The 13216-nt window shown below is 39.4% G+C and overlaps 1 protein-coding gene across 3 annotated transcripts in view; it reads right to left on the bottom strand.

Annotated features, from left to right (window-relative positions):
• The window catches only part of FRAS1 (Fraser extracellular matrix complex subunit 1), a 457087-nt gene that overhangs the window by 115613 nt on the left and 328258 nt on the right, over nt 1-13216 (bottom strand). For all 3 annotated transcript variants that reach the window (XM_021100604.1, XM_021100605.1, XM_013978814.2), the window contains exons 30-32: nt 12859-13012; nt 6482-6660; nt 1669-1785 (exon numbers count right to left, since the gene is read on the bottom strand). In XM_021100604.1, coding sequence (XP_020956263.1) covers nt 1669-1785; nt 6482-6660; nt 12859-13012 — 450 coding nt within the window. The remainder of the gene's footprint in view (nt 1-1668; nt 1786-6481; nt 6661-12858; nt 13013-13216) is intronic.

Below are 13216 nucleotides of genomic sequence, written 5' to 3'. Positions count from 1 at the left end.
CAGAAGCTCCAACGTCTTCCATAGAACTTGGCATAAATTAGGGGCTCCCAAGTGTCCATGGCTGAATGATGGGGGAAGTAGACTCTTACCCTTAAACATGTGAATGAATATCCCACATGTGAATTTAGCATATGTATCCACAATGTGTTTACCAAATACATTAAAAACTTGTGTGTTTAGATGAGTCCAAATCATTGAATTGAGAATGTGCTTTTGCCTCAGATTGCAGTATGCACTTCCTACAGTAATGGCCTCAAATAATGTCAAAAGAAATAGAAACTGTATAATTCAAGGAATGAAAGAGTAGCCTAATCACATTTTATACTAAAGTAACCTTTGTGCTATCCTCAATTACCCAGGAAAGGCTTAATTTACAGACAGGCAACCCGAGACCCTAAAAGTTAAGTATGGTGAGAGGTTCACAGCAACAGAGCAGGAGTGACGTCATCCACGTGGCTCCTGGACCATTTTTTTCCCCTATAAACTCAAATAACACTGCATTAGCATTTGGCAAGAAATGTGTATGCACATTTTTCTTTACACTTTAGAGAAAATTCTGATCCAAGTTCCTCCAGTCAGAATGATGAATTATAGACTTTATAGTGCTGCTGAATTATGATTTCTTTAAATTATGGTTTACGGTGGAAATGCCGATACTAGCTATTCATTAAAAACTTACTGTTTCCCCTTTTATGTCTCTGTCATGCCCCAGACCCATAATTTCTTAAACTGTACCTGCTGTCTTTGTTGCGGCTCAGGGCTGATACACCACTTTGGAGTGTAATTATGTGGGCGCTAACTGAACTGTGGATCCATAATGATTAATTTATAAGGGCTTACCTGCTTATGGCTCTGCCTAGAAGAGGGGTTCAGGCATTACGTGCCTCCTAGATATGGGGTTACTGTGGAGTCACCAACTCTCTGAACTAAGCTTCATGTACTAATTCAGCTGCTGCCTTGCCGCAACTCTTTCCATGTGCCCCCTCACCTTCCCACACAGCATACAAAACCTTCTGGGATCTTGCTCACAGACCTCCATATCCTCAGCACTTCCCCTCAGCCTCCGTCATTTCTCCAGTTTTACGGAACTAGCCGCAATTTTTGGAACCATCATATTGTCTCCCACCTCTGGGTCTTTCCTTGTGTTGTTTTTATGTCTGATGGGGCCCTTTGCCGTCACCCCCTGTTCCTTCCAACCTGCCCCCCCCCCCCATTTCACTTAGATATTTGCTACTTATCTTTCTGGAGACAGAAAAACATCACCTTCTTCAGGAATTTTTAGAATAAGAAAGGAAACTTCTACCAGGACTTCTAAAACACAGAATGTCAGTTTCTCCAGCTAGGTGGAGCTCTAGCTGGCTGATCAATACACCCAAATGGTGTTCATCACGCAGCTCTAAGCCTGAATTCCTGCCGGGTATTCCAGGAGTGGTCTTGTGACTGGGATGCTGGAGAAAGTCAGCAGCAATGGAAGGAAGGGAGGGAGGTCAGGGTGGATTCCGTCTAAACTTCCTTTCACTCTGGGAATTATACGTTTCTTTTTCAAGTCAATGAAAAAAAAAATGTGTTCACAGGGCTTTGTTGATGTGCTCTGAGCCAGGCATTCCATTGCATCCCATCAGCATGCCTCCTCTAAGCCGAAATCACGAGCCCGCCCACCCAACTCACCATCAGGTGGAGAGATGCTCCAGGAGAGCGTGTGGGTGCCTGGGGCGTCTGTGGTAAGATAGCGATGTTGAACATGTGGCTGTCCAGGTGGGCGCGGGCCTCTGTGGCACTGGACACCTGAAAAGACACGCCCACTGGTGAACCTCTGCAGGGCAGAGCACGTTTGCCTCTGTTTCTCTTTTCCCTTTGAAGCCATCTGCCTTTGAATGCTATATGCTCCTGCCTTACAATTTTCATTCTGCTCTTCATATTTTAAGACTGATTTTTTTTTTTTTTTACTGATCATGAAAAAGGTCAGTAAGCATTTTAGGCAATTCTGAAGTTGTAGGAAAGTAGAGTTAAGGAATAAAAATCATCTAGAATTTCACTACCCAGAAATAGTAGTTATTAATAAATCAATGCATTGCTATTTAATCTTTTTTCTATGCATATGTGAAAGAAACTCTGTATGCAATTGTATATTTTAAAATTTTACTTACTGTCATACTATGATATTTTGCTATATCATTAAACATTCTGGAAACATCATTTTAATTGTTAGACAATGTCTCATTAGGAGCATCTACAACCCATTATATATGTGATTTTTATTCCACTTTAATCTTTACCCAGCACAGATATCTATACCTAGATTATAAGGGGCAAATCCCAGCCTCATCATTGCAAGGCAAGATTAAGAACATTTACAATTAGAGTAGTGGTCACAAAATCAACTTTTTCTTGCTTCAAAAATGCTGAAAAATGATGCTTTTCCCATTCAGCCTCTCCACTTCCTCAGTGCTATCTTGCAGCTCCCTTTAAACTTGCCTTCTTTCTGTTGTCTGCTCCAGCTTAACTTGTTGGAGAAATTGCTAAGGCCTGTGTGGCCATGTGGAGTTGCATTAGTTCCATGTGAGAGGGGACAGAGTCCTGTAAATTCTGCGACAAAGGCAGGAAGAGCAGCCCTTTCTCTGTGTCTTCTAAAGTTACACCCCAGAGAAAAGCTGTCTTCTCTGTCCCTTGATCACATCAGACACCTGGAGCTCAAGTTTCAGAATATCTACGTATTTTTGTATTTTCGAGGAGGCATCTTATAGCGTCAACATAAATAATATTAATAACAATAGCCATCATTCACTGAACATTTATCATGGGCTCAGCATAGTGCTGGCTCCTTTTCAGAAGTTTTCTTACTTAATGCTCACAAAGTAGATATGATTATCTCCTTTTTTACAGATCAGGAAACTGGAGGTCAAAAAATTAAGGTGTCAAGGTCACAAAGCCGACAAGGGTCCGTGGGTGTGTGATCTTCCTACTGACCACGATAACTCAATTTGAAACCTTTAGAAAATTAGTAAAGGGTAAGATATGTTCTCCTATCTCTCCCTTCCCCTTTTTTTTGTCTTTTTGGTTTTTTTAGGGCCGTACCCGCGGGGCATATGGAGATTCCCAGGCTAGGTGTCCAATCAGACCTATAGCCGCTGGCTTACACCACAGCCATATAGCAATGCCAGATCTGAGCCGCATCTGCGACCTATACCACAGCTCACGGCAATGCCGGATCGTTAACCCACTGAGCAAGGCCAGGGATCGAACCTGCAACCTCATGGTTCCTAGTCGGATTCATTTCTGCTGCGCCAAGATGGGAACTCCTGTTCACCTATCTCTTGAAGAAAAGGGATGGAACACTGGCAGCAGTGAAAAGTGAGCGTATTATTAAGCCAGGGACTCAGTTCTAGCTTCCCTAGCAAAGATACTGGTGTAAAATATGTTGGTCTTTTTCAAACCACATCCCCTGAGGCTGTGTCAGCGTGATCGGAATATGCCCAAACCAGGTCTCTATCCCCTGCCAAAAACGTGCATGCTTTCATCTCACTGTGCCAGGCTCTATTTTTTAACACCTCTCGCATTACATAAATCCCAAGTCTTAGATGCAAAGTAACAGATGGGCTGCATTGATGGCTCATGACAGCACATCAACATTAAAATGGAATTAAATCCATGCAGCTCATTGTATTGCATTTTCTGCTTTAAAGAAAAAAAGAAGAAGAAGAAGAGACAACAGGGAAGAATCATTAGAACAGTATCTTTTTTAAATAGTTCAAAATCCCAAGGGACACTATAATGATGAATGGGAAGAGTTGCTAACCATTTGTTTTCGCACAAAGCTACAGGGGCTCTGTCATTTCACATCAAAATAGGAAGTAAGCCTATCAAACAATGAGACTAAAAACAAACACACCAAAACTTTCACATCCAAGAGGATATGATCTCAGAGTTGTTTCATACTTGCAATAATGATGCTGTCAGTGTTCAAAACACACTTTTTGTAATGCCTGCAGAGGAGGCTCCCAGACATGTAAGAAAACTGAGCTGATTCCTTCATAAATACTCCCTGTTTTAACCAAAAAATAATTACTTCTCTTCTTTTTACCAGACCCAAGTCAGAATGCCTTTTGGCTATTTGGTTATATTTTAAAATCCACTTCCAAAAGATGATATTCCATCACTATCGAGGATATTCTAAAGAATGTCCCACAGATTTTGAAGGCGATTTCAAGTAGGAATTCTAAACTCATATTGAGCAAAATGTGTGCGCTCCAAAGTAATAAAGTTTTTAGAGTCATAAACTCCAGTGAATTTCTTTAAAAACAACCTGTAACTTTTGCTATTTGATAATAACTCACTTAGTAACCAACTTGGAAAAGCAATCAAATATCATTTTAGCAGGTGCCGAGAATCCCTTTCTAGGGAAATGCTCCATGTGGACAATGCTCTTCTTACTGATGCCTACGAGGGCAAAGGCAGATCTAAGGATTCTAGTTTGCTGAGGTGACTTCTTTTGATTGAGGTCTTTGCCTCCATTCGGACTCATTATTTGAGGACTGTTGAGTCCCTGGGTGCGAAAATTGAAAAATTAACTTGGGCAAAGGGCACATAATGTTTGCTCACTTATTGGACATTCAGTGTGCTCAGTATAATCTCCTTTTCATGGCTTCCGAGTTTATTTCAATGGGCTCTCTGGGAAAGCACATCTTTTGCACAATATAAATTAGTCAGACAATGAAGATGTGCACACCAGTCATCAGAAGCAGAGAGGATGATGGTTTTAACAAGGTGAGCCACTGTGGTTGCTTATCCCCAGCTGGCTTCCTAGACAAAGGGAACAGCTCAGACTTAGAGGGACCGGGGTGGGGGTGGGGGGTTGGTCTGGCTGATCCCCATGAGGGCGTCTTTATATTTTCCCCAATTCTTTTCTGTAGCTATGCTTAAATGCTCTTTCTCATTCGTATGTCCTCATTCTTTTGTATTTCTGTTATTTATTTACAAATTGGCCCTGACAGAGATTCGTCTAATTTTACTGGTCTTTCCAAAGATTCAGGTTTTGTACTCATTTGTCAATTCTAGCATCTTATAATTAGTCAACTCCTCTGTTTACCTCCATTAATTTCTTCCTTTTGCTTTCCTTAGGCTTCTCTTGTAGCTTTCTAACTTCTTGGGTTGAATATTCAGCCCATTCATTTTCATGCTTTTCTGCTCAATAATAAGAACTTAAGGTCATCAATTTTCTTCTGAGTATTACTTTGTCCACATCATTTAAGTTTTGATAAGCTATTTCCTCCTCATCAATATTTCTCAATAGTTTGCCGTTTTGGTTTCTTTTTAGAACTAGTAATTACTTAAGGAGACTGTTTTAAAAATTCCAAGTGGTTTGATTTTTTTATCCTTTTGTTATTAATTTCTAATTATATTTCATAATGGCCAGAGAATGTTCCCTAGTATAATTTCTTATCTTTAATTTACTGACAGCTTCCTTATGGTCTGGTTGACTCGGCTGGCTCAGGCTACTCTTAACAAAAATACCATAGACCGAATGGCTTAGAAACAATAGAAATTTACTTTTCACAGCTCTGGAGGCAGAGAGTCTGAGATCAATCAGGGTACTAGTATGGTTGGGTTCTGGTGTGGGCGCTCTTCTGGGTTTAGACTTGCCGACAGCTGATTTCTCACGGTAACCCCATGGTGGGTGGTGATGGGTGGGGTGTGGTAGCCATAAGTGCTCTTGTGACTCGTATAAGTATGCTAATCCCATTCATGTGGGCACTACTCTCTGGACCTCAGCTAATTCTAATCAAAAGCCTCACTTCCATATACCATCACATGGAGGGGTGGAATTTCAACATACGAACTTTGCAGTGGTGGTGGGGGAGGGGTGGGAGGGACAAAAAACCTTCAGTCTATAGCACTGGTATTTGACCAGTCATTAAATGGTAGTCCCATACCCTCACACAGTGACAGGCAGTATTCTAAATGCTCCAGATGTATTAACTCATTAAATCCTGACAATATCGCTAGTCAACAGATGAGGTAACTGAAGCACAAGAATTTTGCCCAAGTAATTTCCCCAAAGTTGTGTAGTTAGTACTCAGCAGAAGTGAAACATGAACCCAGTGGGTTTGGCTTCTAAGTCCATGACCTTATCATAAGATGCTAAATGTTCCAAAAACATTTGAAAAAAGAAAGTAAGATTTTTTTTTTCCCATATGGCATTTTAACATTTTGAAAACATCTTTTTCCCAACACTTTAGCCACGATCTATTATAAACCTCTTTGCTGCAGAATGACTCTGCTTGTAGAGGTACCCATAAGACAGAACTGACAGATAAAAGAAAATCTTTCCATGTTTTCACTTAGTATCAGGATTAGGATTTTTTTTCTTCCCCCAAATGTGATTTCTAGACAATCACAGAAAATGACCTGACTTGTTTATAAATAGGGTGATGGTTTCCATCAGACCATCCAGACATCAGACAATTCAGGAAGCAGAGGGTACCTGAAAGCGGAAGGAGTCACTCTGGGCTGGGACCCCCGCGTGCCTGTACCACACAATGCCTTCGTTGATGTCTTGCTGGCTGAAAGTGCTGGTGGGAGTTGCCGTCCTCCCATCAGGCAGGTGCTGCCCTTCATCCGCAGGGCTGTCTGCAGGCATATTAACCAGAAGGACCACCTCCCCTAGGAAAACCACAGAGTTAGTGAGGACCCTGGGAAAAGCAAAAGTCAATCAGAGCTCTCGTCTCCTTTCCAATCACTTATGCCTAGATACTTACAACGCAGCATGACAATAGGAGAAAAAAGTTTATGTATACATGTATGTGTAACTGGGCTCCCATGCTGTACAGTGGGGGGAAAAAAGTGTGTTGGGGGAAATAACAATAAAAAATAAAGTAAAAACAAAAAACCAGGAAAGATAGGATACACTTCTCTATTTCTCTAGGAAGTGAAGGAAAAAAGGCTAACGCAGAATTCAGTACCTATCATCCAATCTACCTTTGGACATAGAATTTACAGTCTTTCAGTTAAAACAGCTAAAAGTCACTCAAGAGCAATTCATGTATAAAGTTATTGACTTACATCAAAATTACATAAAGAAACTCAAACAGTTGTGAAGTGTAAACAAATCCTCAAATATTGAATTATTCATTTCTACCCATAACTTTCTATGAACAGAAAATGCTTTCTGACCAGGACATTCTAGGTGTAAACACAAAGGGAAATTAGAAAAAAAAAATCAGAAAAAATTATCTTTGGGAGAATTCTGCACAATAAAAATAATAAGAGCTAACACTGGAATGCATGTGCCAGGCACTGCATGAAGCACTTGACCTGGTGGCTTAAACCCAGCTCTACCACCTGGAGCTGCATGAGCTTACTTAGGTACCATAAGCGTCTGCTCCTCATCGGTAAAGTGGGAATAATTGTACATACTTCAAGGGTGCTTAAAAAGAATACTGGTCATCCTTGTGTCACTTAATCCTTCTGAAATGCTATTATCATCTCTATTTTAAAGATGAAGTTCTTTAGGCTCAGATAAGTTCAATAACTTGTTTGAGGGCACACAAATCCTAAGTGGAGGAGCTGAGATTTGAATCTGAAGCTCATTTTCTTAATCATAACACCGCCACTGATACCACCAATCTGTCCCCTTGTTTATTCTTCACCTGAAGCTACTGTTTTCTTAAAGTGAGATTGCAGATAGAGAGGTGGTATAAAAACAATCCAGATTTCACAAGGAGTCTATGCCTTCACATGAAGACCAAAGAGAAGAAGGAATGAACTGCTAAAAACAGAAGCCGTGTTCTCCTGAAAATGCATTTAACAATAAATCTGAAAGAAGCCTCTCTACCACCTAGATAATAAGAGAGAGAGGGAGCAAGAGAAGAGTGTGTGTGTGTGTGTGTGTGTGTGTGTGTGTGTGTGTGTGTGTAGAGAGAGAGAGAGGTGGAGGGAGAGGGAGAGAGAGAGATATTTCTTATACTTAAAAAATATTCTGTAGGAGGATACTCAGATCTTAATGCACTAGACAGACTGGGCAATTGATAGTGTACTTTTATTACCCTGGAGAAATTTGTTTTCTTACTCAAAGGAAATAGTCATTCTAACATTTATATGCACTGAATTCAAGTTAAAAAGGAGCATAATATTCTGGATAGTGATGAAATACTGAAGCTGTAGAAAAAAAACATCAATATTCTTCTTAAAATAATCATGGGTAGAATCAATTCATTCTGTTTTCTCTCTTGTATTATTTCTCATTTGTACCTAAGTCACAAATTCTATTACCCATCTCTCTCCGGTTCAACTTCTGTTCATAAGATCCTGCTAATAAATACGCTTTTCCAGGATGTGGACTGTTTATGAATGTGAGTACAGCTGCAAGATATTCTGAAAGGAAATTTCCACAATGAAAATGTGGAGAGTAGAAGGACAGAAGATAGTCAAATGCCAATTTTGTAGCTATTCTGCTTTATGGTAGGAAAGCTGAGCAGAATTTTCCTAACAAGTCCTAATGAAATTTTTTCAGCTTGAAAAAATTGCCATACTATGCAAATCAACAAGAAATCCTAGGATATTGGCTAATTCCATTAATTCCAACTCAGTAAATAGTCAATGAGCACCTGTTAGGTCCTAGCTATTGTGGACAGCCCTCAGGGGTGGGGGAATCAAAGATCGGCAAGATGCAGTCCTTCCCCCTGGAGATCAGCCCCCATAAGCAACTGGGAGCCTCTGTGAGACTTTCATGAGGTTAATGGCACAAACTGATTTAGAATGCAGAATGTACATGAAAATTCCGTTCAAGAGGCTGGACTTTATTCTATAAAAATAGTAACAAGGGTAGCTACCATTTAGGTGGACAGTTTGGCCAATTAATGAGGCTGCTGCAAAATCCAGATGGGAGATGGAGACCTGAACTAAAGCCACAGAGGTTAAATTGGAAATAAAAAGTATGTATATATATATGTATAATGTATCACTTTGCTATACAGTAGAATAGTGGCACAACATTGTAAATCAACTACACTTTAAAACATTTTCAAAAAGAAAAAAAAAAGAAAGAGACAATCATAGAAAAAGAATCACTGAGGAAGTGGTAACAATAGAACTTGACAAATGTGCCTATAAAGTGTAAGAAAGAGGGAGGAATCAGATAAGCACCTGTTGGGTTGGTTGATGGAGGAGAAGCTATGTCACTAACCTGCTAACGGGATGAGCAGCTAGTAAAAAGATGAAGAGCTAGGCACTGGGTATGTGGAATATAAGGTGCCTTTGTGATAAGTCCTTGAGAAGACGGGGAGAAGTACCAGTATCAGGTACTGAGGTGAGAGGTCCATCGAGGTGAGAGCTTTTGCATAGGACCTCACCTCTACTTCTATCATAGTATGACACATACAAGGAGCTGACCCTTTAAATACACGAAAATCCAAGTTTAAAAACAATCCAGGTTTAAAACACAGAAAATGGTCTCTACTAGTGATTGCCTTTATACTGAAGTCAATATTTTAACCAAGAATCTTGAAGGGAAAAATATATCAGGGTTTAAGAATTAGAATCTCATTGGAATCTCCATGTTATTTGGGGATTAAGATGATTTGCATTAAAGTTTCCTTACACTGTGCTAAATAATTTAAAATTGGCAGATTCTCTCTCAAATGATACCCAAGCAACTTCATTAAAACCATCTCATTAATTTATTCTCAAACGTGCAAAGTACTTAAAGGTACAGGCATTAATCAACTTGTCTAAACTTATATTCGAAAACAGTGATGAGTTTGCAAGTGATGGAACTTTGGTTCTTTATACACATACTACACAAACAATTTACAATGGGTTCGGTTCCACAATCAGTCTTCCCAAAGCCTAAAGTCCAACTGGAACATCCTAACGTGATGTAGCTAGGATGGCAATGAGGTAAGGGCTCCATAATTCGCATCACTGGGATAGAGCATTTTTTGTTAGGTGGGCTTCTAATTCCCACCACTTTTTTTGTTAGGTGGGCTTCTACCACTTTTTTCACTCTTGAATGGCTGCTAAGAGTAATAAGATTTGATGATTACCAGTAGGGAGCTCTGAGCACACAGAAATAGGATTATGTTCATAGGAAGAAGTTAATTAAGGGAGTTATAGCAGGAAAGGGTTGCAATCAAGTCTACATGGCATTTATCAGCTAAAATGCCTTCAAAAATCCTTTGGGTCAGCATTGCTCTGTTTAATACCTAAAGACAATACTGGGATATCGGGCTGTCTTTAGGAAGTTTATTTTTTTTGCCTTTTAATGATCAAGATGAAGGTAAAGAATTTAATATATCAAACAGGTCCAAGATTTTTGGAGCTGAAAAGGACATAAACCTTGTCTAGCTTAAAATCTGTGGGTGACTATGGCAGAGTTGAATAAGGTCTGGGAACTAATTAATAGCATTGTATCAATGATAATTTTCTGGTTTTGATAACTGTTTTATAGTTATGTATGATATTAACACTGGGAGAAGCTGGATGAAGGATATTCAAGAGCTCTTTGTACTATTTTTGCAACTTTTCAATAAGTCTAAAGTTATTTTAAAATAAAAAGTTAAGGGAGTTCCCATCGTGGTGAAGTGGTTAATGAATCTGACTAGGAGCCATGAGGTTGTGGGTTCAATCCCTGGCCTTGCTCAGTGGGTTGAGGATCTAGCCTTGCCTCGAGCTGCGGTGTGGGTGGCAGACGCAGCTCGGATCCTGCACTGCTGTGGCTGTGGTGTAGGCCGGCAGCTGCAGCTCCGATTAGACTCCTAGCCTGGGAACCTCCATGTGCCGTGGGAGCGAGCGGCCCTAGAAAAGGTAACAACAACAACAACAACAACAACAAAAAGACAAAAATAAATAAATAAATAAATAAAAAGTTAAGAAAATTATCTAGATTTACCTCTCAAAAAATCCTATGGCTCAAGGGTGTCCACTTACCTTCCTCAAGGTTACACAGCTATAATAAGTGACTGCTCTGCTAGACTGACTGCTTTGTAATTCTATCAGCTCTTGATTAGGTTATGCTTTTCAATGTCTTTGTGGACACTAGAATTATTATTTTAAGCTATTTTTATTATAGTTGATTAACAAGGTTGTTCCAATTTCTGCTATACTGCAAAGTGGCTCAGTCTCTCCCTCTCTCTCTCTCTCTCTCTCTCTCTCTCTCTCACACACACACACACACACACACACACATTCTTTAATAGTATTTTCCATCATGGTCTATCCCAGAAGATTGGATATAGCTCCCTGTCCTATACAGTAGACCTTGTTTATTCATTCTAAATGTAATAGTTTGCATCTACCAGCCCCAAACTCTCCCTCCTCTCCCCCTTGGCAACCACGAGTCTGTTCTCTATGTCTGTGAGTCTATTTCTGCTTTGCAGATAATGTTCATCTGTGCCATATTTTAGATTCCACGTATAAGTGAAATCATATGCTATCTGTCCTTCTCTTTCTGACTCAGTTCATAGAATTATTTTAAAATAATGCAGAAGTTGATTTTTTCTTCAATGCAGACAATATACAATTTTTAAAATCTAATAACCATGAGAAAAAACAGATTACTATGTCTCTGCTATTTATCATGCCAAGCAGGCTTTCACTTTTAATTAATATAATTTTCATTTTCAGATGATCTACTTAATTCTTTAAAAAAAATCTACCTGCTTGTTCTTCTCATTGTTATGGTATTCTGTTATCTCCTTACAGTTTCTATGCCTTCTTTTGTGTCTTTAAATCATTTTAAATATGCTTTTTTTCACAGTTTTTGTAAGACTGTTCCTTTATTTGAAACCCTTGGGTTTTAATCTTCTTGTTTGTTTTGGTTATGGTACTGAGGTTATTTCATCATATGTTCTGTAATTTTGATTTCTGGGCTAATCTTCAGCGGTTTTGTCTGTGAAAATCTTGTGTGGTCCACCTGTTGAGGGTGGACATTCTACAGCACTTTCTACTAGTTTCTGCAAGGGACCCAAGACATATCTTTCGCCTGATTAATCTGCATATTCATGCCTCAGCTTTGGGTTCTCAGACAATGCACACAGGGTAACTTAGCCTTAGATCTTCAGGAGAAACATGCCTGAAGTTCTGAATTCTCAGCAGACATTTTTTGCTTTCCTCTGAGCCCTGGTAAACACAGGGAGGTTTCTTTGCCATCTCTCTTTGCTGATGAGCTTCTTGTCTTAATTCCGACTTTCTGTCTCTGCATGGGCGTTAAATCTCAAGCCCCCAAATTATTGGGGCACACATAACCCCTCTCAGGGAAGTTATGCCATCAGCCCTTGCCCAGACTGGTTTTCAGTTCCTTATCTGTTTCTGGCCCCTAGAGATTTCTCTTTATTCTTGGGAGGTCAGCTAGGAGTGCCTGATAGTTCTTAATCCCTTTTATCCATCATTTCTAGGTGATAATGATGGGTTTTCATACTCTACTATCTTACTGGAAGTGGAAGTAACTATAGAAATCTTGAGAAATGTTTTTAATGTAAAGTCTTTTAAAAAAAAGAAAATCTCAAGAAGAGGTCTGGTGATATTCTGAGGGGGACACAAGGTGGAGTTTTGAAAGCTCGAGTTTTGAAATTAAACGGACATATTATTAGTTAGGTGACTTTTAGCAAGACAGTGTCTGTAAAATGCACTTGTTTTAAAACAAATTTTAGGTTTAAATACACTATGTTTACAGAACTGAACATACTACCTAGTACATAACATGCATACAGTGTGACAGCTCATTTAATTATTCTGTCTCGAAAGGAGATGCGTGAGGTATTAGAAAGTCAAGTTCATTGGAGACCCAGCCTTGGCACCAAGCAATAGCAAATCCCATACTGCTTAATGCAATGATGAAGCCATGACAAAGGAAAAAAGACTTACCAAATTGGGGGCGTTCCTGTGTAATTTTGTAGATGATTTCTGAGGCACTGACACCTGGAGCTTCAGCCTGTAAGATTCTGTTGGTAATCTGCAGCATTCCCCCTTCTGGAACCCACACCATTGAATTAGCCACAAGCCGAAGACTCCCATCATTCTAGAATAGAGTATAAAATTCGGTCCAAGCAAAATTAAAAGACAGCAGTTCTTAAAAACATAAGTTATTAGGTCCTGTTTCTGCTAAGGATTGCCTTATAAGAGAGATCCACAGCTTTTTTTTTTTTTTTCATTTTTTTTATTACTCAAATGAATTTATCACATCTGTAGTTGTGTATGATCATAACAATCTGATTTGACAGGA

This window comes from Sus scrofa, chromosome 8 (assembly GCF_000003025.6).
Source record: "Sus scrofa isolate TJ Tabasco breed Duroc chromosome 8, Sscrofa11.1, whole genome shotgun sequence".
Taxonomy (NCBI): Eukaryota; Metazoa; Chordata; class Mammalia; order Artiodactyla; family Suidae; genus Sus; species Sus scrofa.
The sequence above is the reverse complement of the archived record's forward strand: the minus strand, read 5'-3'. Positions and strand labels throughout refer to the sequence as shown.